General features: G+C 39.1%; 1 protein-coding gene across 1 annotated transcript; it reads right to left on the bottom strand.

Moving 5' to 3' along the window:
- Nucleotides 1-1,286: 1,286 nt before the first annotated feature.
- Nucleotides 1,287-26,953, bottom strand: LOC142369994 (uncharacterized). The gene is made up of 7 exons (XM_075452410.1): nt 26,849-26,953; nt 26,657-26,749; nt 25,953-26,174; nt 3,153-3,331; nt 2,357-2,463; nt 1,438-1,446; nt 1,287-1,354 (listed from the first exon to the last, which is right to left on the bottom strand). The coding sequence occupies exons 1-7, from the start codon at nt 26,951-26,953 to the stop codon at nt 1,287-1,289; spliced, it is 783 nt and encodes a 260-aa protein (XP_075308525.1).

Here is a 26,953-nt window from a genome sequence, read left to right as displayed (position 1 = left end):
ACTAACACTGGTTTTACTCCTTCCCCCATTTAAAGCAGCAGATGCACTGTACCACACTCACAGTAATGAACTCTTGATTTATCTTATTTAGATTTAGACACATTTTCTAATAAATGTTTTTTTGTATTTTTTGTATTTTGTATTTTTTACACTGTATATTTGGTATTTTTAGTAGAAACTTCTAGTACATTATCTAGTTCTAGTACAAGTAAATATTTCCAATACTTCTCTGGTACAAAGATTAAAATGTAATGTTATGAACCGTTATTGATATGTTGGGTGTAGGTTCCTTAGCAGCAGCAAAACTGGAGGAGGTGGTGACAAACAAGTCTTTGTGCAAGGACATTACCAAGCTGTCTGGAGTACACCAAACCTTCAGGATCGAGGCCTTCCACAGTCTTGTGAACCAGTTTGCCCCAAAACTGTACTGCTACACATTTACAAGCATGGTGTGCAGGTTGGTGCCATCTTCGCAGTCTGGGAACTACTAGTATTACACCTGAGTAATGTGGCCAAAATGCAAAATGCAATATTAGAATGCATGTATGCACACATTTTTATTTCAATATGGAATAAAAAGACACATAAAATATATTCACAGTGTATTATCATGACTATAGCTTAGCAGTACATTAGATAACATATACTTTCTTCACAACAGGACCTTTCTAGCAGGCCTGCACTATAATGAGAATGCCACAAGAAAGACCGCCATGACAAGAGCAGGAGAGGAAAGGTATGCTTTACGTTTCCCAAAGTACAAGCATGGAGGCTATGTGGTCAAGAAGATCATGCAAGCTGCAACCTACAGTAAGATGTCCTGGTGACAGGAACTTGTATTTTCTAAGTTGAAGAGAAGTATCTAACATCGAGAGAGAGAGAGAGACAGACAGACAGACAGACAGACAGACAGACAGACAAATAAATTACATTTCTAAGGTACCCTTTTTTGCAAAGCTGCTGCCTTGTGAAAGTAGTCTAAAAAAAGACACACACAACAATCACAAACCACAGTAATAAAATAGAATACATGTGGCCTAAATATCACAATGTGGGCTAAATATTACAGTCTCTGGCTGTTGCAGACTACGTTGATGACCTGATGCATGAAGTGATGGATCTGTGCAAAACGCCCAGGGCTGAGAGGCCAGCACCTCTGCAGCAGCCTCCCACTCTCGCTGCCAACATGGAAAGACCTGACAAGGCAGAGGCCATCAAGTCACACAGGAGCCGTTTCAAGCACAAACGCACCAGCTGCTGATAAGCAGTGTACCGATGATGCTGGTTCACCCATCGACATCCTCAAACCCGTGGTAAGGGCCATCTGAAGGGTACTCTTGCCTAATTCTGAGGACTGCACAGGAAGGCAGTGGGACGCGGATTTCTTTCCCTAGGAATCCCCAGCACAAACGCACCACCTGTCGATAAGCAGTGTACCGATGACGCCTGCAAGAAAGAACACAGAAAACTTACTTGTAAACGAACACGAGAAAATACAGGACAATAAAACTATAATGTCGCTAGAACAGAAACACTGGTCAGAATGACCAAATAACTACTAGATAGTAATACTAATCAGTACTATTATTGCATGAAAAAAGTGCCTGAGACAATTGAATTTGTATTTTTGAGTAGAATCTCAGGGATTGATTTTTTTTATTTATTGTTTGAGATCAAAGTAGGTTGACCTACTCATGGTGTATGCTTTTTGTCTTTTCAACAGGAGCGATACAGTGGAAGTCCAACTTTCTACATCACAACTCCTTCAGAGGGAGCACGAGCTCTTACACTGTCCTGACCTGTCACGCCATGGACTCATGTCATGAGTTTTATGTTGTATGTCATGTTTGCCAATCATACCTGACCTGCCTTGACCTGATTCCCGTTATCCTTGTTATCCATGTTCCACATCGCTTTTCCCAAGATATGTATTTACTTATTATTATGCCAAGAGTTTTGTTTGCTTTTTCTATTTTTCTATTTTTACTGAAATGATTTTTAATCAAACAAACTCATTTCATATTGTTTATCATACTAATAAACCAGATTTGAAAAGACAAATGTGACATTTGTGTTGATACTTTATAATTTTTTAACAAATATTTTCTTGAAATGAACATCTGCATTCTGTGTAAAGTGACAGGGGACATTGGTAATGACACACACCTGCATGTTAATTAGATACTTGTATTCATTTTCTTATAAATTGCCATACCACTACACTAGTCACTGCTAAGACTACTGAAATGTCATAAACTCTCATATGTTCTGCTAGATAGGCTATCCGCTAGATAGGCTATCCGCAGCACCCAGATATCCAGACAGCCCGACCGGAACCCTGGGTGGTCACGGATACAGGAGTACACCCCCTCAGCCTCCATTGTGTCGGCCACTTGGACGATCTCCCTGCAGCAAACACATTCCTGTCGCGTCGGCATAGGTGCACAGTTGCCACACTGACACCTGCAACCGAGAAAGAGAAAAAGTTTCAGCTCATTGAACGTATCTGTGATAATAATGTGATAATAAACAGATAAAGGATTGAATTGCCATCAAGCATGAAACTTGAGTGAAAAATTGGATATTGTCTGCAGATATTGTCTGTATACTGGGCCAGGGTAGGGAGAGACTGGTAAGTCTGATAAGAAGCTATTAAAATTGTGACCCAGCATCCCGGTCTGCACTCACTGACTCCGGCACTGTGTAAAAAGCGTGTTGACAGGCTGTCAGCAGTGTTCGAACTATGCCGAGATTTTCGGAGGGCGTTGCTTGCTTGCGCTTGACTCAGAGCGCGGATCTCGAAAACACATGAGAAGCCTATAATCATACGCGGCGGACAGCACAGCTTTATGCCAATTACGCACACAGGCTCCACACCTCCACACACGCATCGCGTCTGCAATCATAACTCATCAGGGGAAATCACATTTTGCCAATATTTTAGAGACCCCCCAACATTTCCCAAATCATGTTTTCGGTGTCAGTTTCAGGGGGTCTCGGATCCCCCGAGTCCCCCCGTAGTTCGAACACTGGCTGTCAGTGTCAGTTGGCTTCGGTTGTCAGTGCAGTGCTAATCCCTCTCGATAAAATTATTTATGCCTCATCAACATCGTCCAGACTCATGGCCTAGACCAAACACAGTGTATGCTCACCAATCGGCATTCTGAAGACGACCATCACCATCATCGTCCCCACTGCTCTCGGACTCGGACTCCGACCCACTGTCACTGGCAATGGCTGGCTCGAACCTGTATGGTTCTAGCCCCAATCCCTCCTCGGTTTCTTCCTCAGGCTCTTCATTGTCTTCTTCATTGTCATCAACAATGTTAGGCTCGAAATTTGCCGTGAAGAAGCTGTCCAGGTCTGGCAAACTGCTGGCTTCGCTACTGGAACTACTGGTATCAGACATGTTTATTGTTTAGTGCACTTGTGACGTCACGCACCTGTCGTTGGTTTGCCAAAATTCGAATCAAATGTGGTGATAGTTTATTGGGTCTAATCAGGACTATCCAGGGACCTAAAATTATTTTAAAATCATAAAACAATTCCATGGTATATAAGGAATTGATCTGCCATTTCAGTTTTGTGCAAAAAAATCACCTTTCTGTAGGCCTTTAATAATAGTATAACAGCTTCTTCAGTTTGGATGCAAAACGGACCGCTACAGGAAATCTTTCCTGCCCACAGCCATCAGCATCTATAATACCTCCTTGATTTAATTGAGTTACATCAACATTTAATTTCCCTCTGGGATAAATAAAGTATTTTTGAATTTGAATTTGAATTGAATTGAATAAGGGAGAAGCTACAATTCTAAGTCCTTCGTCAGTACATACACTACAAGTGAAATTATGAGGCTGAACAGAGCTGAAACAGGCAGCTGTCCTCAGTGATTTGATCAGTGTTCAGCTCTCAGTCCGTTAGTTTACAGACATAAACCTACATCTGAGCCAGATGGGCATATGATATCGCATTCGCAGGCTTGTGAACTGAATCGAAATCGTATCGTGACACTTTGTGATATCGGGAAACATCGTATCAGCATCCCAACAAATTGACATAATATCGTATCGTGATAAAGCTGGTGATTTACACCCCTATTGCCTAAGGAACAGTGTTTGGAATAATATTTAGATACTTCATTTTGCCTATCCTTGAAGCAGAGGTGGGTAGTAACGAGTTACATTTACTCCGTTACATTTACTTGAGTAAGTTTTTGAAAAGATTGTACTTCTAGGTGTAGTTTTAAATCACTGTACTTTTTACTTTTACTTGAGTAGATTTGTGAAGAAGAAACTGTACTCTTACTCCGCTACATTAGGCTACAATGAGTTTGTTACTTTTCTTCTTACCTCTTTGCTATTCTATGCATCGTTATTTTTATTCCCCCTGCGTACGCCTCATTTTGTTTTATTTTATTTTTTAGTTTTATGTTGACAGAGAGAGAGATTTCTGCAAAAAGCTTTAACATGTGTTTCACCAATAAAACGTAAACAAAATTGAAATAGATGAAAAATAACAGAATCAACGGTCGGAAATTAAGACACAGACGAGACCTCATACAGAAAGCATGTTTACCTTACAAAAAGTGCGAAACTGCAGCTACATTATGTGTCTTCTGTGTAAACCAAAACAAACGGACATTTCAGCATTCAGAAACTCAAAATCTAACTTGAGGAAACATGTAGCGGTAAGTTTCCTAAATTCGTTTTTTTTTTTCCCATGGATAGGCAAATGTTTGTTTTTTAGGTTACATATGGGTTACATATGTTTTAAACATTTCGTTTTAAACATTTCCTAAGTCTCTTATTTTTTATTGAAGTACTTGAATTTACCTGGATTATTTTAATTTAAACTATTTTGTAATTAATTAACTAATTTTCATTTATTTTATCAATTGGATGAACTCTAATTTGCCTAAAGATGATTATTTAGTGTTTTTGTCTGTCTGATTGAATGCTTGTGTTAACAAATAAATCAGACGTGACTCAAAATTTACTCAGTACTTGAGTATTTTTCAAACAACACTTTTTACTCTTACTCAAGTAATTATTTGGATGACTACTTTTTACTTTTACTTGAGTAAATTCTGAAGGAAGAGTACTTTTACTTGAGTGCAATTTTCGTCTACTCTACTTACCTCGGCCTTGAAGCAAAATTACTAATTTCACCCCAAAAAGACTGGCACAAGAAAAAGTCCTGCACTGTACCCAGCAGCCGCGGCTATTCAGAGACAAGACGGGAAGCCGGACAGCCTCTCCCATTCTCTCGCGAAATTGCTACATCTTCAAAGTTAAATTGACGATAAAACAGTTATTCACAAAACACAAGATATGCCCAATACTGCATTTACTTTCATAACTGCAACATGTTGTCCTGTAGCTTAATGAAGTGATTTGTTCTGAAATCGCCGCCGTTCACTGAGGAAATCATGTTATGAAGCCGCCACTAACAGCCGGGCTTCCGAGCCGAGGGCTGCCCGGCTTCAGGAGGGGGCGGGAGAGTCAAGTTTTTTTCTACAATTCTAGGTCATCATTGGCTAAATCGACAAAAACTCATCACTTCCGAGGCTGCTCGGCGTCTCTGGGGGTAGATTAGACGTGGGCGTGGCAATATGAGGGGCTGTGTCGTGATGATTGGAGTTAGTGTTTGTCCATCATGAGAGATGTTGTGGCAGCCGAATTTTTAAGCGGGGAGAAGCACGCTGGAACTTCCCAAAGCGGATACGAAAGAGACTGGTTGTCTGTGAAAGTGCTGTCGGAGTTTCACTCATACTTTTAGTTGTTTCTTTCCAGAAATCATGCTGCCCATTCACAAATGTTACCTTTTTTAAGAATACTTACCACCACCATCAAACTCTAAGTATTCATTATGACAGGGAAAAATGCTCCACAGATTCTGATCCAGCCATTTACAGTCCTTAGATTCCATCATACTTGATTTTGGCCTTGCTGTGTGAATTTTCAAAGTCTATACCTTCTCTCTATGTATTTGCTGAGCATACTTGTCATACTAGACACAGCTATGTTATAACTAATTCTTTTTAACTTTGCTATCTTCTGCTTTGGGATGGCACGAGCCACTACAACCCTGAACGCGTAATATGGGCTTCCCCTGTTTTAAAAGTCAGCAGCCGCCACTGGTACCCAGTTAAAGTACATCAGTACTTGGGGCCACCAGACTGAGGGGTGAAAGATGGTAGAAGTCTTTTTTCATTTATCTACTATCTCTACATCAACTGCTATTACTGCAATAATAACAAAGAAAATAAACATCACCTTTGGAGGAATGTGCCACAGGACTGACTCCAGAAGATGCTTCATGCGCTGCTGTTTGTGTTGCTTGCCTGTTGAGCAGTTTTCATCCCACACAGCACCTGCAACAGTTTTTTTTCTGCTGGTTCTATGAAATACATACACAATATATTTTGGGGTGGGTAAATAAATAATGAGTGGAACATGTGGTAATTTTATGCAAGTTTGGACGCTTTTCCTCTGTTTTGCTAACCCTCCTCCTGGCCATGTGCATTTGTTTTTCATGAAGCCGGTGAAAAATCATTCCATATATATAACATATACGATGTTACAGGCTGAGATTTTGTAAGACCACATTTCATAGTAAGCAGTCAGACATTTAGAATAAGAATATGAAAATGGTCTTGCATGAAGCTCAATAAATCAAACAACGTGGACAGTCAGCAGCTGGTTAGATGTTGCATATACTGGTAGCCTTAATGGGATAGTTCGCCTCTTTTGACATGAAGCTGTATGACATCCCATATTAGCAATATCATTTATGAACATTGACTTACCCCCCGCTGCGTCCTGTGAGCCGAGTTCCAGCCGAGTTTTGGCTTTGACGAAGGTAGTCCGGCTAGTTGGCTGGGGCTAAAAAAATAAAGCGTCTTGCTTCTCAAAACAATATTAGTTCAAAAGAGTAATACATTTGCATCACAAAATCGTCGATCTAGAAAAAGTCAGACCTCACATTGCTTGGCGCTATTTTTGCCTGGACGCAGCGGGGGGTAAGTCAATGTTCATAAATTCAATTCAATTCAATTCAATTAATTTTTATTTATATCGCGCCAAATACAACAAATGTCATCTCAAGGCACTTAGATAATAAAGTCCAATTCAAGCCAATTGGAATTCAATTAATTGTAATCATAATTATTCATAAAATAATCCAATTCGTTCATATAGAGCCAATTCAAAAACAATTTCCTAGCTAAGGAAACCAACAGATTGCACTGAAACTTTTTTTTTTTTTTTTCGGTCCAATCTCCCGTCCTGAGCGTGCCTGAGGCGACTGTGGAGAGAAACGACTCCCTTTTAACAGGAAGAAACCTCTGGCAGAACCAGACTCAGGAAGGGTGGCCATCCGCCTCGACCAGCTGGGATTGAGAAGACAGAAAAGAGGGGGAAAAAAACACTGTAACACCATTCAAAGGATATCTGTTGGAACAGGGAAACACGAGTTAATGACCACAATAATGTCACATATACATAAAGAGAGTAAAGTGAGGAAAGGTGTGGCAGATAAGGCCCCCCAGCAGTCTAGGCCTATAGCAGCTTAATTATGGGATGTTTCAGGATCCCCTGAGCCATCCCTAACAATAAGTTTTATCAAAAAGGAAAGTTTTAAGCCTGGTCTTAAAAGTGGAAAGGGTGTCTGCTTCCCGGACATTTACTGGCAGCTTATTCCACAATAGAGGGGCCGAATAACTGAAGGCTCTGCCTCCCATTCTACTTTTAGAAACTCTGGGAACCTCAAGTAAACCTGCAGTTTGGGAACGAAGTGCTCTGTTAGGAAAATATCTTACAATGAGATCTTTAAGATATGATGGAGCTCGGTCATTAAGAGCTTTATATGTTAGGAGAAGAATCTTAAATTCTATCCTGAATTTAACAGGGAGCCAATGAAGAGAAGCTAAAACTGGAGAAATATGATCTCTCCTGTTAGTTCTCGTCAAAACTCTGGCTGCAGTATTTTGGATCAACTGAAGGCTTTTCAGAGAATATGTGGGACAGCCCATAAATAAAGAATTACAGTAGTCCAATCTTGAAGTAAAAAATGCATTGACTAGTTTTTCTGCATCCCTCTGAGACAAGATGTTCCTGATTTTAACAATATTACGAAGATGAAAGAAGGCAGTCCTAGAAACCTGTTTTATATGCGAGTCAAATGATAAATTCTGGTCAAAAATAACTCCAAGTAGGGGTGCGCGATCTGATGATATAAAATCGTGACTGGCGAGGAAGAGTGGAGAATCGCAGGCGATCTACGGGAGAAACTCACGGCCAGCAGCAGCACTCTCGGGTCGGATGAGGAAACCGCTAGCTCGTAAGCTAACTACGGTGCAAGAGAAAAGGGATGCACCGCGACCGTGACAAACATTACACAGTTGAAAAGTATTCCTTTTGGGCCTTCTGGTGATGGCAGTGCGTGACTGTTGCTGCAGTAAATGAACATGCAGCGTTGCTCATCTGTTGCTAAATGGCATCATGAGGTGGAGTCAAGTCATCATCAGTGGTTCGTTTTTCTATTTCCGGTTGCTTCACTCTCACTGTGTCAGATGTCATTAATTAGGTCATTATTTTTCATCTTGAATTGAGTTACAGTTGAATTACAATGTGTTGATTGCCAAATTCTTTATTTTACTCCTTAGCTCTTCTGTGGTTCAGCATGTCGACTTAACTCTACTGTAATTGGTCTTTTTTTTTTTTTTTTGGATGGAAGATTGTGATAAAAAAATCGAAATCGTGATTTTATGCAAAAAAATCGTGATACAATTTTTTCCATATCGCCCACCCCTAACTCCAAGGTTCCTCACTGTAGAACTAGAAGCCAAGGAAATACCATCTAGAGTAACTATATAGCTAGACAATTTCTCCCTGAAACGCTCAGGTCCAAAGATAATGACTTCAGTTTTGTCTGAATTTAGAAGCAGACAGTTCTGAGTCATCCAGGTCTTTATGTCTTTAAGACATGCTTGTAGTCTGACCAACCTATTGGGTTCATCTGGTTTTATAGATAAGTACAGCTGAGTATTATCTGCATAGCAATGGAAATTTATGCCATGCTGTCTAATAATGTTACCTAATGGAAGCATGTATAAAGTGAAAAGAATCGGTCCAAGCACAGAACCCTGGGGAACTCCATGACTTACTCTGGTGTGTGAGGAAGATTCTTCATTTACAAGAACAAACTGAAATCTATCAGATAAATATGACTTAAACCAGCCTAATGCAGTTCCTTTAATCCCAATAACATGTTCAAGTCTCTGTAATAAGATACTGTGATCGACCGTATCAAATGCAGCACTGAGATCCAACAGGACAAGCACAGACACAAGTCCGCTATCAGGCTAAGAGGAGATCATTGGTAACTTTCACCAGTGCTGTTTCTGTGCTATGATGCACTCTAAATCCTGACTGAAACTCTTCAAACAGATTATTTCTGTGTAAATGATCACAAAGCTGAGCTGCAACTATTTTTTCAAGAACTTTAGACATAAAAGGGAGATTGGATATAGGTCTATAATGAGCCAACACCTCTGAATCAAGAGTAGGTTTTTTAAGTAAAGGTTTAATTACAGCAACCTTAAAAGTCTGAGGTACATATCCTGTCAACAAAGACAGATTGATCAAATCCAATATGGAAGTGTCAATTAATGGGAAAACCTCCTTGAATAGTCTGGTTGGGATTGGGTCTAAAACACAAGTTGATGGTTTAGAAGAGACTATTGCTGTCGTTAGTTCAGAGAGATCAACTGGGCCGTCTAAATACAAATCAGGTTCTAAAGATACTTCTAAAGCTGCTGTACTTGATGATACATCACTGATAATAGTGGGAAGGACTCCATCAATCTTCTCTCTTATTGAAACAATTTTATTAATAAAGAAGCTCATGAAATCATCACTGCTGAGAGTTAAAGGAATACCTGGCTCAACAGTGCCAGGTATTGCTAATATGGGATGTCATACAGCTTCATGTCAAAAGAGTCATGACAAGAAAAGTTTGCTAGTTTATCCATGTCCGTGTTAGTCATGTTCAGCACTGTTGACAGAGTTGCTGCATGCTTTCGCAGTTTGGTTGATGACAGTGCCTTGGGAAAGTCACAGATGCAGTTGGAGCCACGGAGATGTGAGCGAGCTGCAGGTCTTGCAAACACATAAATATTGTCTTGAAGAACCCCGCAGGCCTCTCTATGCTGAACGAGGAGTTCCAAAGCATGGAGCATTTTCGGGGTCAGGAGAATTGGAACTGCTCTGCCTCGCTTTCCTCTGGTGATAATTCTGGAGAAATGTCTGCAGAGCTTTATTTCGACTTCTGACAGTGCCCAGTCCAAATCCTCATGGTGATCAGATGTGTCCCTTGACAAAAAAGCATACAGATGCATGCTTGCCACCTCTCCTTCTCTGCATCTGTTAAAGAGGATGGTCTGTGTTAAACACACCTTTACCAGGTCTAACCAAGCTTTTGTAGAGGGACTTTCAGATAGTGTGATGGTGGATTCTTTTAGCATTTCACCAAGAAACTGGTGCATTCTTTGCACATCTTCAGTAAAGGGCATTAGAGGGCATTGCTTCAACAATATTCCTTAGTGATGTTGCAGAAACCAATGCATTCCACTTCTCATTGTACACTTTCTTGGAACTGTTGGTTGTTGGAAATTAGTCTTTGAGCTTTCAAGAGCTTGCTGACTTTTACCAAAGCATTTCCAAGTTTTGTTGCCAGTTTTGGAATGGCAAATGTGTTCGTCCTGCTCTCATAGCTAGTACTTTTGACAGCTTTGACCATCTCCAGATAATTCCCAGGATTAACGAAATCCTCCATATTTTTTAATGGGGTATGTTTCCTGGCATTGTTCAGCAGTCGTCCCAGTTCGTACATTTTTATGTCATTCCACATTTATTGAGCAAGTGCTTCCCATATTCAATAATGGCATGGTCATTCTTAATTATTTCAGTGACAGGATCCAGATTCATGGAACTGATAACTGCCCACAGCTGCATGCCGATATGTGAAGGCAGAGGCCCAGTGTATGCACATAGAGTCTGAACACGGTTCTGGCCAGGTTTTGTGTTGATTGGTCCAGCCAGGCTTGAGCCTATAATTTTGTCTCCATAGAACATTTCATGTGAAAAGTCCTTGGCAATATGCACAGTGCATGAAATCACTTCCTTGTGCTTCTTTTGATGGCCGTTTACGTGGGACAAGTTTTCCCTTTCCTGACTCGATAACAGTGGCATTATGGGCATAGTTGCCTTTGTTCCGGATATATTTTAGTAGTTTTTTTCCTCTTTTTCGACCCTTTTGGATGGCTGAAAGCTCTTGCCACATCCACCTTATTTTGGTGTGCATGTTCCAGATGTCTTGCCATTTTGGCATATGGTTTTCTGCAATATAAACAATGCTGTCTCTTGTCATAGATTCTCTTGCTATTTTTATTTTGGTGAGCACTAACTACTAGGCTCATGCATTGAGCGTGACAGTCACGCTATTCGGTCTTTTGTCATGCACTCACGCCACACATTGTATCTTGTTGATGTCCAGTCCAGTGTTGTGGTGTCACCTTCAATGGAGATATCTGAGCCAGTGTTTAGCAGAGAATTAAGACATATAGGTGTTTTCTCGGAGTGACACCAATGAGTGACATCACTGTCCTCAGAGTCCGTGTTGGAATCTGGAACATACTCTCTCTTCATCATCTCCACTAACTGATGTGCTATCATAGAGTTCTGTGTCTTCTAGGCATGTGTCTTTCATCTAAGAGATTTTTTTTGAAAGATAAAAATGGTCACTTAAGCCCTATTCGGACGGGACTAGTTTAATGGGGGGACCTGCGTTAAAGTAATAATAACCGGGAAATCTAGTCCCGTCCGAACGCGCCATGTCAGTAAAGATAGCGGAGTATGTCGGTAAACTTTGCCGAGAATTCTACCTCCTGTGAAACGGTCCGGAGTATCTACCATAGGTAATACTAATCCCGTGCGAATGCGACCTTCGGTAATAAGTACGGAATATGTCGTCACATCCTTTTAAAGAGAGAAACAATTAGGTGTGTCTGTTTGCAAACATGGAGGTTCTGGATGAAGCGCTGCTTGCAAGCACGCATGGTCGGCGCCATGTCTGTTTACAGATGGGGTTTACGGAAGTGAAATGAAGACGTGCATGGCATCCAGGATGTGACGGTTGTGCGTAACCTAACAACTCCTCCATTGTTAGATGAATAGTACAGGGATTTCTTGTCCCGTCCGAATTGGTCATTTCTTCTCCCTGGCGTCGTCTGGTTAACCAACATTACCATACGTCCCCCCATTGAACTAGTCTCGTCCGAATAGGGCTTTAGACATTTTCTTTAAACTAAACAATCACAGCAAATCCTGTACTTTATGAAAGTTTGTGGAACATTTCTACGATGTTGATTGGGGCACTTAATTGAGAACTTACTATCATGCTTTTTGTCCATCTTAGTCTCTGTAAAATATTTTCACTTTCATTACAGAAGTCACATCGAGTCTGTAAACACAAACACCTTTAGTCATTCTAAGAAATGAAATAAAAAGTAAAAATAAAAATATGTATTAAGCTAAATCTGACCTGAACATTCTTTAGAGAAAAACTGACGATTGCTATTTTTCAAAGTATATTAATTGACACTAGTTTTTAAGCCACTAGTTAAAGGAAAATCAATAAGAATACTCAGAAATGCTGTCTGAAATTTACACACATAAGACAATAATTTTAACAGATATCAAAACTCTCCTTCAGACTCCCTCTGTGAAGACTTTGCAGACCACTTCGGGGGTAAAATTGATTTTAAAAAGATCCTCTATTTCATCTTATCAAAATCCTGTTTTCAATACAGTACATTAGAAAACTTGTTTCTACCTGAGGAAATACTGGACAGTTTTGCCCTGGAGATGCTTGGTAGAGTTTGCTCCCAAGTAAAACCAACAACCTGCCTTTTAGACCCAATTCCCACATCACTTTTTAAAATGTTTTTATGGATTCTTTCATTATTATTGTCATCAAGCAGGTATCTGAAAAACCTTTGTTAAAATTCATTACTTTTTTTCACAAATTTTAGTTGCTTTATTAGTTTTTACATGAAGCACATTAACATTCATACAACTACTATAATTACATGTTACTTAGCCTCTGAGGGGATACATTGTTGCATGTCATCAGAATTGTTCTCCAGATTCCCACCATGGAGCTGTGTTTGAGAGAGGTAGGAAAAGAGAAAAAGGGGGAATAATTTGAGAACAAAAAGAGACATTACTGAGGAAAAGAAAAGAGTCGCCTTATTACGGCTTATTATAGTGTGCCTCCCATTAAGGTCTCAGTTGTAGCTGTAATTCTCTTCGTAGGGGAGTTTTTTCAATTTATTTCTAAGTGTTTAATTTTCCTCATTCTCAGTTGTCAGTTGTCTCAGGATATTTTTAGACATCTTTGCAAAAGTATTCTGAATCTTCACACCAATTGGTCTTTTTTTCGGACATAATTCAAATGGACACACTTGTGAATCTAGGATCTCTCAATTTAGTATGACAGGACAAAAAACAAACCATGAAGTCCAAATAACTCTCTCAGGAATTACCTCAAGAAGATTCTGATATAGATCAGCGCAAGAGTATAAAACCATTTCTAAAGCTCTGAGCACAATGGTCTCAGTCATTTTTAGATGTAAGAAGTTCTCTATAAAGTTGACCGTCTATTCTAACTCATGTACCAAGTGAGTGGGTAATTGGTTTCAGAAATGATCATGAACTGAAATTTTCAGCAAAAATTGGGACACATGCTGAGAGGACAACCATTTCAGCACAACTCAATCCATCAGGTATTTATGGTAGAGTATCTAGATGACAGCCAGTCCAAGTGAAATGCAATCACAGTATGACAGCCCACTTGAAGTTCACCGAACTATATTTTAGAACTGAAAGCATGAGAAGAAATATCACCTTTACAGATTAGTTCAAAACAGAGCAGTTTAGTCACAAGTGCAAATACTATATCAGGAAAGCCCGACTCATTTGATGGCTAATGACGAGTCTTAAGTGAAATCTACTGGCTCGGTGACTCAGTGACATGCTGTCATAATCAAAAAGGGTCCTTAAGGAAAACCTATAAGTGTAACATTTTAAGACTAGCTTTTCAATGTTCACAGTTTAGGCATCTGCTAACTGGAATCTATTGAGTCTGTAGATTGTGATCCACAACCTAGACACAGTTTTTGACTGGACAAAAGTATTTTATAAAAAATTGAACATTATTAAAGTATGGATCACTCCCTTTGTTTAGGGACATACTACAGCAGGGTCTGGTTACAGAGCAACAACTATAGCCCATAACACACTTAAAGTAACACCCTTTCGTCAAACTTAATTAGTTAATTGGATGTGACAGGTGAACTCTAGTTGACCCCTGGTCACGAGGTGAACTCTAGTGACCCCAGGTCATGAGGTGTGGGGGCAGGGGCTATAGGGGGGAGGGGGAGGAGGGGTTAGGGGGAGTGGTGTTAGGGGAGGAGTTATGGGAAGGAGTTTAGGTAGGGAGTGGTTAAGGGATGGATCTAAATATTTATTGAGTGTAAAATGAAAGATTGTTTAATGACAAAATAGGGAAAGTTTAAGTTTTAGGAGCAAAGCTGACAACATTTTGAAGTATCGTCGGGACTAGGAATGACGGAAAAATAGCTGTTTGGCGGCTTTGCAGATCCCTGTATGGGTGAAAATAGTATAAAGTAATTAGGTAAGTCTAAATATTTATTGAGTGTATAAATGAAAGAGTGTTTAATGACGGAATAGGGAAAGTTTAAGTTTTAGGAGCAATGCTGACAACAATTTGAAGTATCCTATGAGTCGGCACTAAGAGTGTGGAAAAAATAGCTGTTTGGCGGCTTTGCAGATCCCTGTATGGGTGTAAAATAGGATAAAGTAATTAGGTCATGTATAGCCCGTGACTTTGAGGACCAATGAGATGATAGATGGATGGATGGGTTTAAGATCAATAGTTGATTGAAAACGCCAGGGCAAGTATAATAAAAGTTAGTTATTTTCAGAATAGAAAGAAAAAAAAAAAATGACCCTAGGTTAATAAGGATATCCTGTGAGTATGACGAGGGTGAGGGCTAAGTACCACTCTCTGCTAATCAACTTGGGTTTAAGAAAAATAGTTAATTGATAACGTCGCCGATCCTCACCCCTTTAGGGCTAATATAATACAAGTTGGTTATTTTCAGAATAGAAAGAAAAAAAAAATGCACCACTCTCCTCTAATCAACTAACTGGGGATCGATTCATACAGGGAGGCTGTGAACAGGGTCATGAGAATGCTCCATTGTTTTATCACATGGCCATCAAGTATGAATCATGTGTAGCTAATCTTAGGAGGGGGAGAAAGAAACAATCTATGTTAATGGCATGCGCGTGTCCATCTATGCGTTGACCCTCGTACTTTGCTACTTTGATTCTAAAATATTTATTTCTCTTCAGTGGAAAGAACATTTTCAGGAACCATGTTACTCATCCTTGTAACTTACTAAACATCTAATTAGCTATATTCAATATGATCTGATGTATCCATTGCAACTCGTACTATGCTACTGTGCTTCTAAAAGATTTATTTCTCTTCAGTGGAAAGAACATTTTCAAGAATTTTCTGTCTCATTGGTGCATTTTTTTTCTTTCTATTCTGAAAATAACCAACTTGTATTATATTAGCCCTAAAGGGGTGAGGATCGGCGACGTTATCAATTAACTATTTTTCTTAAACCCAAGTTGATTAGCAGAGAGTGGTACTTAGCCCTCAACCTCGTCATACTCACAGGATATCCTTATTAACCTAGGGTCATTTTTTTTTTTTCTTTCTATTCTGAAAATAACTAACTTTTATTATACTTGCCCTGGCGTTTTCAATCAACTATTGATCTTAAACCCATCCATCCATCTATCATCTCATTGGTCCTCAAAGTCACGGGCTATACATGACCTAATTACTTTATCCTATTTTACACCCATACAGGGATCTGCAAAGCCGCCAAACAGCTATTTTTTCCACACTCTTAGTGCCGACTCATAGGATACTTCAAATTGTTGTCAGCTTTGCTCCTAAAACTTAAACTTTCCCTATTCCGTCATTAAACACTCTTTCATTTATACACTCAATAAATATTTAGACTTACCTAATTACTTTATACTATTTTCACCCATACAGGGATCTGCAAAGCCGCCAAACAGCTATTTTTCCGTCATTCCTAGTCCCGACGATACTTCAAAATGTTGTCAGCTTTGCTCCTAAAACTTAAACTTTCCCTATTTTGTCATTAAACAATCTTTCATTTTACACTCAATAAATATTTAGATCCATCCCTTAACCACTCCCTACCTAAACTCCTTCCCATAACTCCTCCCCTAACACCACTCCCCCTAACCCCTCCTCCCCCTCCCCCCTATAGCCCCTCCCCCCACACCTCATGACCTGGGGTCACTAGAGTTCACCTCGTGACCAGGGGTCAACTAGAGTTCACCTGTCACATCCAATTAACTAATTAAGTTTGACGAAAGGGTGTTACTTTAAGTGTGTTATATTTTTGCACAGTGTCAAATGAGATATCAAAAAATGATTTTGCTGGCAAAGTACTAGTCTGAGTAGAGAAGATATAAACAAGTAACATCAACTAATTATAATGACCAAAAACCATAGTGAACTGCTATGGCTTACCCTTTTTTCAGCAAACATTAAAAAAAAAAAAAAAATCTTCAGATGTAGTTTTAATGATATGAGAAGGTATTCCTTTAAAAAGCTATTTGGCAGAATTACGTTTACATCATGTAGAACTCTGAAACAATTTGCTGCTAACTTGAAGCTTTCAAGTCATTATGGGAGCAGCTGTTTGTATAAATGTTAAATTAGAATTGCTTTTGCAACTATAATGCCAGAAGGCGTTGTGGCGATAAGCACTGTTGCTTAATTGCAAAAAGGTCCCTGGTTCAAATGTTAGCTGAGGCCTATTTGTGTGGAGTTTGCCTGTTCTCCCTTGTGCATGTATGGGCACTCTTTGGGTACTTCAACTTCCTCCCACAGCACCAAGTTAGGCCGTTTGGCTATTCTAAATTGACCACAGGGTAAGTGTGGGCATGCATGGCAGTTTGTCTCTGTGTTGGCCATGTGATGTATGGAAAATCTGTTCTGGGTGTGGCCTGTCTCTAGCTCAATAATAGCTTGGATTGGCTTCAGCTCCCCTGCAACCCCAAATAGGATAATGCAGTTATGGTAAATGAATTAACACTAGTAGTTTGCAGAACCAGGTGACTGAACTCCATACTCTTCCTGTACTCTCCCTATAAGTATGTGACGTTTTAGAAAGATTTAGTTGCTATTGGAAAAGCTCAGTAGCATTGATGATAGGACTGGGCAACGATTAAATTTTTTAATCTAATCATGTGATTTTTAATCACACGATTTCCCTGATTAATCACGATTAATTGCATTTGTACGCAAAATCTAAAAATGAATTCAAAAGTAGTGTATAGCTTTTAGCTTTTACCATTTAGTGAGCTAACAGTGAGCGCTGCAATGTTTCAAATTTAAGTTAAAAAAAGGGAAAAAAAGAAGAAAATAAATAAACATTTCGATACATAAAATAAACAAGAATACTAAAGGAAAAAGGTAAATTAGTAGCACATGTGAAATGTATGAAAAGGCAGTCAGCCCTCATCTTCCAGGGCTATGTGATGAATCAGAGTTTCTGTAGGAAGGAGTGCAATGGTTCCTAGATTTTCCCAAAAATGCAATTGCATTTGCAAATGCAATTTGGGATTAAGATCATGAGTGAGCTTCTCAGATGGAATAAGAGCTGATAGCGGCCATATCTGCATGTCGACTGTAGCAACCTGTGAAGTTGACCCCCGTAGCAAGATCCATTTTTATTTTATTTTAGCCAACAATAAAATTATTAATAAAACTTCAGAGATTTGGTATCTGTGTCACAAAAATGTCTGGAGTATGGTTAAAAGACAGAAAGAAGAAGTCGGTAAAAAAATGTTTACCAGTGACCTCTTGAATTACCATTCCAGAAAGTCTGGATGCAGTCACATGACCAAACAAGTGCATAAATGTACCTTTGTGTATTTTACATGTATAACAAAGATTGGAGCTGTCAGGGTATGTTCTCTGGAGGTGAACAGGTGTGTAATATTAAATTAACTCATTAACTCGTGTTTCCCTGTTCCAACAGATATCCTTTGAATGGTGTTACAGTGCCGCCGCCACTGCGGCCCTCCCCCCCTTTCTGTCTTCTCAAACCCCAGCTGGTCGAGGCGGATGGCCACCCTTCCTGAGTCTGGTTCTGCCAGAGGTTTCTTCCTGTTAAAAGGGAGTCGTTTCTCTCCACAGTCGCCTCAGGCACGCTCAGGCCGGGAGATTGGACCGAAAAACAAAAAGTTTTCAGTGCAATCTGTTGGTTTTCTTAGCTAGGAAATTGTTTTTGAATTGGCTCTATATGAACGAAATTGGATTATTTTATGAATTATGATTATTATTAATTAATTGAATTCCAATTGGCTTGAATTGGACTTACTATCTAAGTGCCTTGAGATGACATTTGTTGTATTTGGCGCTATATAAATAAAAATGAATTGAATTGAATTGAAAAATTAATATGTCCAGTGAAAAAAATTGTTTTGTTCATGTATAGAAGTACATTTAGAGAAAACCCTGTTAAAAATCTTTTCCCCAGTGTACAGGACGAAACGTCACCTCCAGATCACCCTCCCACAACAGCTTCGGAGAGTCATGCCAGAAAAATCCGAATAAAGTAATGAAGCATGAAACTTGGTAATCAGTTATTTGGGAGATTTGGCCAAAACTATATAGTATTTTTCATCTCTGACAGTTTCATGCAGATCCTGCGTGTCCTTGAGAGACTCTATAAAGTGACCCTATAAAAATCTTTATGGGGAATATTAAAATCAGCCCTTATTAGTTCAAATGACTTAACAGAGTTGGAGACCAACAGTTCCGTTAATTCTGACAGGTCCTTAAGTGTCCACTTCATTAAACCAATACTCCTAATCTGTGCTGGTAAATTGGGGATCAGAACCAGGGGAGACTGGATAGAGATGAGAGTGGAAATAGTTAGGTATCTCTTCATGTCTCTCCAGAGCAGTAGTGTGTTATAAACAATTGTTTTGTTCTTGAGATTTGATGTTTAACTGCTCTATGTTATTAGGTAGGGAGATAATATAAGTCTTATAGGATTACAAGTTAGGGATTCAAGACCCAACCAGAAGGAATCTTTCCTGTTTATAAACCAATTTGGCATCATTTTAAGTCTCGCTGACCAACAATAAAATTGTAGATTGGGCAGAGACAAGACTCGGACCATTCGGCTTTGTAGTTATAGAGAACTTAACTTGTTTGCTGTTCCACATCTAGTGAGAGATATGAAAAACCTAGTTTAACCGAGAAAGACTCATTTTTAAAGTATTATTCCTCCCAAGCAGAGAAGTTAGTAGGGAGGCACATTTTGTCAGATCATTCTTAACTTTTGCATCTGGGCTGGAGCAATCCTCTTCTCCAAAGTTGGGTAAGGGAATATTGTTGACGTATGAAGCGATGGCGGCGTTGGCTTTCTCTGCGCTTTACAGGGATTTATAAAAATCCTGGAATGTGCTATCGACAACCACTGGATCACATGTGACATCCCTGACAATGGTAGACTATTTAAAAAATATATTTACAAAATATTTAAGTTATATCTAGTAATTAAAGGTATTTTACTTCCTCTTGTACAAGTTTGAGCCAGACATCTTCTTCCAGACTCGCAGGCAAGAACCAAAGAGACCTGGTCATGTGACTATTCACAGTATTGACATTATATTGACCCAATTTGGAGGAGACAACCTGTTCTTTTATTTAAAACTTGTATTAACAGCCCAAAGCCAAAACAACACTTTTAGAGCCTCCAGAACAGTGTTGGTCAAGTTACTTGGAATTAGTAATTAGTTACTTCTCCAAGAAAGTAATCCAGTTACTTTACTGATTACTTATTTTCAAAAGTATGTAGTTACTTTACTTACTAATTCACTGAGTTACTTTTCAAAAACATGATGCATAACCTGAGTACACTATAAGCAATAGACCTTTCAGCCCAACTCTATTATTTCTGATGATTCAGTCTACAGTGGAAATGGGCAATATGTCCTTGACTCTGTAGCCAGCGACTAGCTTCTTCAGTTCTGCAGCACTAAGTCCTGCCGCTCTTAAATCTATTTTCACCTGTTTAGTCAGAGCTTTGCCCGGTGGAATTGGATGTGGTAGCCCCAACGGTCATGTCAGTGGGAGGATCCGGTGGTTTCTCAATGAGTTTCACATTCCTGTGCCGGCTTGCTAAGTGCTTGCTCAGATTTGAGGTGGAATTTTTCGCAGTAGATAAAAATAAGATAGATAACAGCGGACGCTAATGTCCGCTGTTTACCGAAATGTCACTTTTTACCGAAAGTAAAAATCAAAGTATCGCGGTACTTCCAAGCATTAAACGCTGCATGGTCCTGCTCTCTCTCGCGCTCCATGTTATCTCGTTCATCTACACACGCTCTGACGTCGCACTGTGATTGTCACGAGACACTCTCACAAACAAAATCACGGTTTAGTTACACAACCTGCTTGCGGGAAAGTAACAGTAATCTAAATACTGTTTTTGCAATTGTAATTCCTTACTTTACTGGTTACTTGAAAAAGTAATCGGATTACAGTAACACGTTAGCCAGTCATGCTCCAGAAGTTAGAAAAAATGACCGGCCACAGTTGTTGCAGATGGGATTAAACCGATTAAAGATGAAGTAGCCCCCGAGGAAAAACTGCAGTCACAAGACAGTCTGATTTCATTGGATATTAAGATAGATAATAGACTATCAGAGAGGTGTAGAAAGAAAGACAAAGAGCAGTTTGCCAATTTTACTTATACCCAAAGCCAGAACTTTAATGCCTCGCCCCTATTACAGCCTCAGAGGAGGAGCTCATGCAGCTAAGAAGAGACCACCTCACTCCTGTTCAATTCAAGCCAATTCCGTTTATTTATATAGTGCCAAATTACAACAAATGTCATCTCGAGGCACTCAAATAGTATAGTCCAATTCAAGCCAATTGGAGTTCCTGTTGATTTCCTAAGAAGGATTCAAGCTTGGGAATGCCTGTAATGTGGAAAGGTGGATATTACTACACAAGCAGGCATTCCCTCCCCTGTTTTTGAAACACCTAGTAATACTAACACTTTAAGTGGTCGTTTACTTGCCCGAGTTGATCACATAACATCTTCAGTCACTCTTATTCTGTTTGGAAATCACATCAGAAGACCAAATTTTTATTATTACTCACCCAACAACTCCCTGTTCCTGGGTCATCCCTATGTAAACTAGGTTGATGGGAGAAAATGCAGAATAAATAGCCAGATTGATCACAATACTATAAACCGGATCTCTATGATAAGTATCAAGAAGGATGAAGAGCAGAAGTCAGGCTTCAACCCAGCTCTTGGTCATTTTAAGTCATTTCAACACTATTTATGATAATAAAAAGATACATACTGCAACGCCACAATTTTTGTTTGTGTTGAATAGTATTTCAACACAAACAAAGTATTTTTTTATTTAATATAATTTTCAGAATTTGGGTCCCAGATACATTTTGTTGAATCCAAAATGTTCTTTCTCATTTCTGGCCACACTTCCATAAAACACAACTTTGTGGTGTGTACAGCTTGTAGATTTCCTATAGGCAAACGCTCTCTGGAGTTTTGTAGGGCCTTTAATGTTATCTTTGGCCTTTTTTGTTACTTTTCTAATGAATGTCAACCTTACCTGGCCCGTGAGAGGAGACCCTGTGCTTAGCCCCACCCACATATTCACATCCACCTCACCCCTAACTGATTTGATATTCTGCTGTATAGTAGGTACAACAATCACATCACCACTGTCTTTATAGAATTGAAGGGATGTTGAACTTTGCATCTTCTGCCTTAATTATATCAAAGCTACAACTTTGTGTATGTGGGGCACTTATCACAGGGCAACAGAACTTGAATGACAACATCATGCACACATGTACACAAGTGCAGCAGCACTTACAGAATGCAGTAGCTTGTCAGCGATACAACTGTACTCACTCCTTTTAGCTCCCTCTCAAATTTGGCTTCCATGTCTTCTTTGCTACCCTGAAACATTAAAGTACCTCCCAAGGACTGCTGTTCAAGCAATGCCTAATTAACTGACATATAAACAAGAAAAATGTATAATTAGTCACAAATTAGCAACATTTTGTTTTCATTATGTAGCGTGCTCTAAGGAAAGACAGAGAACGGAGATGTTTACATTAAACCTTCCCCCCTTTTTTTAAATGTCTTGACATCGAAAACATTCCGCTGTTTATGACCCTTTCAACGGATTACCCAAAGGAGATAAGGACCCAGATGTGAATTCTAACCTACTGGAGTTCCTTTGTGAGATTCTCTCCTCCAACGTCAGCCACGCATAATAAATTATGCAAAGTGACACCCTCTGACAGAGAAACAAACCAGGCTTGCTTTTCTTTCCTGGTCTGCTACAAGGAATGTTCAAATCTCCACTTTTCTTTAGAAGAATAGAATCAACCCTAATCGTCACTTTTCTTGACATAAACTGTTGAAATCGAAACTGCATAAATCTACAGATCATTTTGAAACATTCGCCATTCTTTTACATGAAGTATTTACCGAGTTATGGGATATTGGATTTAATAGAATCCCTTTCGTGGAGCCACAGCGCCCCCCAAAGAACATGGATAACGGACACTTTTCACTATGTCAATCTGATGGACATGGACAATTTCACCTATGGATGTTTAATGTTCTCATTATGTGCAATGCATAACCTAATAGTGTTTAATTCCACAGGCATTGAGTCCAAACAGCTGCAGATCATTCTAATTAACAGTAACCAAAAGTTGTCATACTATTTCTATCATGATAATATGAAGTATTGTATGCTGATAACTGTTCCATGCTCATATGTGTGTTTATGCCTGCTCGTATGCAACATTATTGTCTGTTAGAAACATTATATTATCTAAAATCAATGTCATATGAGTTAAATACGGTATAAGAAAGAAGCAGGAATTCTCCCCTTTTTGTCTCATGAGTTCAGCTTGGTCAACCCCCCTCTTTTTTTCTTTGGGTCAAAAGCAAGCTGAACTCTGATTGGACGAAAGCCGACATGTGATCTCCAGCTTAAAAAGAGAGGCGCGCATGAAATCGCCCTCTCTCAGCCCCTCTCAGCCTCTCATCAAACTCTCTCATCATTTTTCTCTGTTATCCCTCACGCAACTCTTTTGTCCTCTTTCTCTGTAACTATTAATTACCATTTTTTTTTAGACTTCCCCTTTCTTTTGTATAAAAGTCTGGTCCAATACACGCGAGGGTGTGCCAACTCATACAGCCCAGCCAAGCCGCCACTTTTCATCCAAGGACGAAGAATAAAGAAGAAGTCGATTCTACGTCATCCCGCTGGTTACCACGGGAACACCGCTTCGACACCAACTCATCAGAAGGAAAGAACCACGGGATCCCTTACGCTACAACGACAAAGTAAGGTGCTGGTTTGAGATCTTTCGAAGCCGTGGATAAAATGAAAACTTTCTCTGAAAGCGACGAATGAACAGACCTCCGCGGGCAGAAGACCGTTGGCACAATATCCGTGTTACGAACCAGATTTAGTCACATTTTTGATAGGTAACCCTGTTAGTGGCCTGCTTCTTTCTTCCCTTATATGCCCTTTTGAGTGTCACCAATAATTCTAATTTCTGTCTCTTTATCAATTGTTTATACACCTATATACCTGTGCAATGTTGAATAAATGTTTGTATTACTCCATTTAAGAGCGTCACGGACAGTTACTAAAGCCGACTATCACTTCAAACAGAACTACGAATCAGAATGAGACTGATTATTAATGAATTAATGGGATTGAGTATTAATTAATTAATGAGATTGAGTATTAATTAATTAATAATTTAATATACCAGGATCGTAAGATTGTAACAGTTTCCTACCTGACTGTAACGTAAATTAAAATTGTAGGTAGGTGGTGTCCCTGCTATTTTCGAGGTAAATATTAATTAATAACGTGCCAACGCTACAATTATTAAAGAATTGTTGTTTTTTTTCTTTCTATCTTATGATAATCTTGACTCACCCCATATCTTAACTTAACTTAAGGCTGAGTTATACTTCTTTTAACTGCCCTTGCGCTTTCTTCTTGCGCGTATGTTAATGGCTCGAGACGTTTATACTTCATTTAGCTTTGCCGGCGCTTGCGTGTGCTGCATGGCGATTCACTGCCAGGAGAGTAGGTGGAGTAGCGGGTTTTTTCAATGACAAGCCTACTATGATGAAAGGAAATTCACCGCCAGGACCTCTTCGAGTGATTCATGCTTCTTCTTCTTGTAAATAGCCGGTATTTTGTCAGATTTTCAACACCTTGGGGGTCTAAACGACTACTTTCTCGCCTGAAAATGTTTCAAATGTTGCTAAAGTTATATATTTACAGAGTTTATAGCTTAAGGGAAATCAGCTTTTCAGGCTGGCTGATTTCGGCTCGGGCAGGAGTGAAGTGCACTGTGTGTAAACGCTCTGCATGCTGTCTGATCGATGAGTATGTCGTTTTCAAGTAGTAGGCTTGCGTCTTTTCTTGCGTGAAGTTAAGAAAATTGAGGTGACACACGCAAGCTCGCAATGGGGGGCTTGCAACCGCGCAAGGGCTTGCGTTTCTTCTTGCGTCTTGCGTTACCGACTATAAACCAGGCTTTAGATGGACACAAACCATCTGCAGGAGTAAGAGGTGACAGAGCATAATTATCAAGCATAATTATCGAGTTGATGATTATCAACACAAATTTCTAAAGTGCTCAGTAATGCTCAAATAAACTACACTCTAAAAAGAAATGTTTAGACTCAACAAAAAAAATCAACGCAACAGTTTCCATTAGTCTTTCTTAGTTGTGACAACTTAATTTGAAATTACATTGAACCAACAAACTATATTACTTTGGGCGAATTAGCTTTTCCTTTTCAGTCAAAGATTCTATTAAGTACTGCTTACTTAATAACAGTTAGCCTAAAGGCAAGTTTTTAAGTTGATAACTCGTAAAAATTAAGTTACTCCAACTGGCTTTACCATATTATTATAAAGTACTTTTATTTGTTATCTAGTTAATTACAATAATAATGCACACAACTTTTTAAGTAGCAACAATATAAAAAATCTTTTGCTCAAATTAGATTTTCTTCAATTTTTTTTTTCTTTTTTGTAGTTTCTTTTGCGAATGTAGTAGCTTTCAAGAAAGACAGTTCAACTACTGCTTTTGCAATTCACTTATTTTATTATTTTGAACAAAACTTGAGATGGCAAAAAACAAAATAAGAAAACAAACTAAAATTTCCACTGCTCCTCAGTGATAAAAGCATTTTGTATATTTAAATAAGTGTGACCAACTCAAAGTCACTGTCTCCATGGATAAATACTGTAACAGCAAAAGCCACGTAGAAACCAACTGAACTTTGCAAGTGTTACGGCAAGAGACTGACAGCAAGTGACTAAAAGCTGCATAGTAACACAAGTATAATCGTCACAAGTAAGCCCACATCATTCATTTAAAAAACACACACAAAAAAATGTCCTCTTTGGTCTACAATATGAACATATTTCTTTAAACAAGACCTTTGCTTTGTCCACTGTCACAACAGGATTGAACAGCATAATTTTAACTAACCTGACAGAAACATTCTCACTTTTTGGTTGCTTCATGTGACAGTGATGGATCTGAGATTTTTAGAAAATAGTGTTTTTCAGACCCATGACTTTAGCACTGCATGTCAGCCCATCCAGGCCAAGGAACAACTTTTGAAAAACTTCAAAAGTGTATTTAAGTTTCTTGCAGTAGCTGATGTTGAGGGCATAAATTATGCCCATCAACAAGGCACAGGACCTTGGAATATCCTTTGCAACCAAACATTTGGTTCCTTCCACGACAATTGTTGTCATCCAGTGATCTGATCCAGGGGTAGACCTGTCTCCAACGATGGCAATTTTCATCATGTGACTCTCAAAGCTGGTCTCGAACTCTTCATTGTCCTTGTAAAGCAAAAAAAAAAAAGGAATTATTGTCTTCCATGTTTTACAATTGACCTTCAGTTGTACATCTTGATATTTTTCTTGATGCTTTTCAGGTAGCATAACATAACTGAACCAGTAAACAGTCATGTGTCAATCTTTTTCATCGCTACTAACAGTCATTTACAATGCTGATGTGGTATGACATAAATTTTACTTAAAGGGAAATTCCAGCTGAATTTTAACCTAGGGTCTCACAGACTGTGAGTCAGAGATCAAATAAGCCACTGATAGCCAAATGCTAACAACAGCACCATCCTTCAGTATTACTAGTTCTATAGTACAAATAGTGTCCCAGCCCAGTGTGTTTGACCCTGGGTTAAGATTATGCCAGAATTTCCCTTTAAAAAAAATTTAACTGGCAATGTGTAGCGCAGGAGCAACCTTCTACCTCTGCGTTTACACTATGCTCAATAAGGATTTATCTCTATTTCATTACTTACCCCAAACTCTTTGAACAAATCCTCTTCTTTCTCTCCAAGGTATACAACCAGGCACCGGATGGCTACTTCTCTCCGCATTTCAATTGTGTTTTGCTATATGAAAAAAGGATGGTGTCAGGATATAGTATTCAAATGTTTATAATCTACAAGAGTGCATTTCAAAAAGAGGCAAACTCTAAATAATTACCATACCTCAAGAATCATGTCCTTAATCTGCCTGATCCTTGCTCCTGAAGCTCCTCCTCTTGATGAAACCACATCCATTAGTTTCTGGGTGCACTGGTCCAGTTTGGCCAT

The sequence above is a fragment of the Odontesthes bonariensis genome, chromosome 20, assembly GCF_027942865.1.
Source record: "Odontesthes bonariensis isolate fOdoBon6 chromosome 20, fOdoBon6.hap1, whole genome shotgun sequence".
Classification (NCBI taxonomy): Eukaryota; Metazoa; Chordata; class Actinopteri; order Atheriniformes; family Atherinopsidae; genus Odontesthes; species Odontesthes bonariensis.
Note: the sequence above shows the minus strand (reverse complement) of the source record. Positions and strands in the feature narration are given on the sequence as shown.

Excerpts from the sequence above, each read along its gene's own strand:
- LOC142369994 (XM_075452410.1), bottom strand. The coding sequence starts at position 26,953 with ATGGCCAAACTGGACCAGTGCACCCAGAAACTAATGGATGTGGTTTCA. Across the intron at positions 26,750-26,848 it reads TTAAGGACATGATTCTTGAG|CAAAACACAATTGAAATGCG; the intron begins GTATGGTAATTA and ends TTTTTCATATAG. Across the intron at positions 26,175-26,656 it reads ATTTGTTCAAAGAGTTTGGG|GACAATGAAGAGTTCGAGAC; the intron begins GTAAGTAATGAA and ends TTGCTTTACAAG.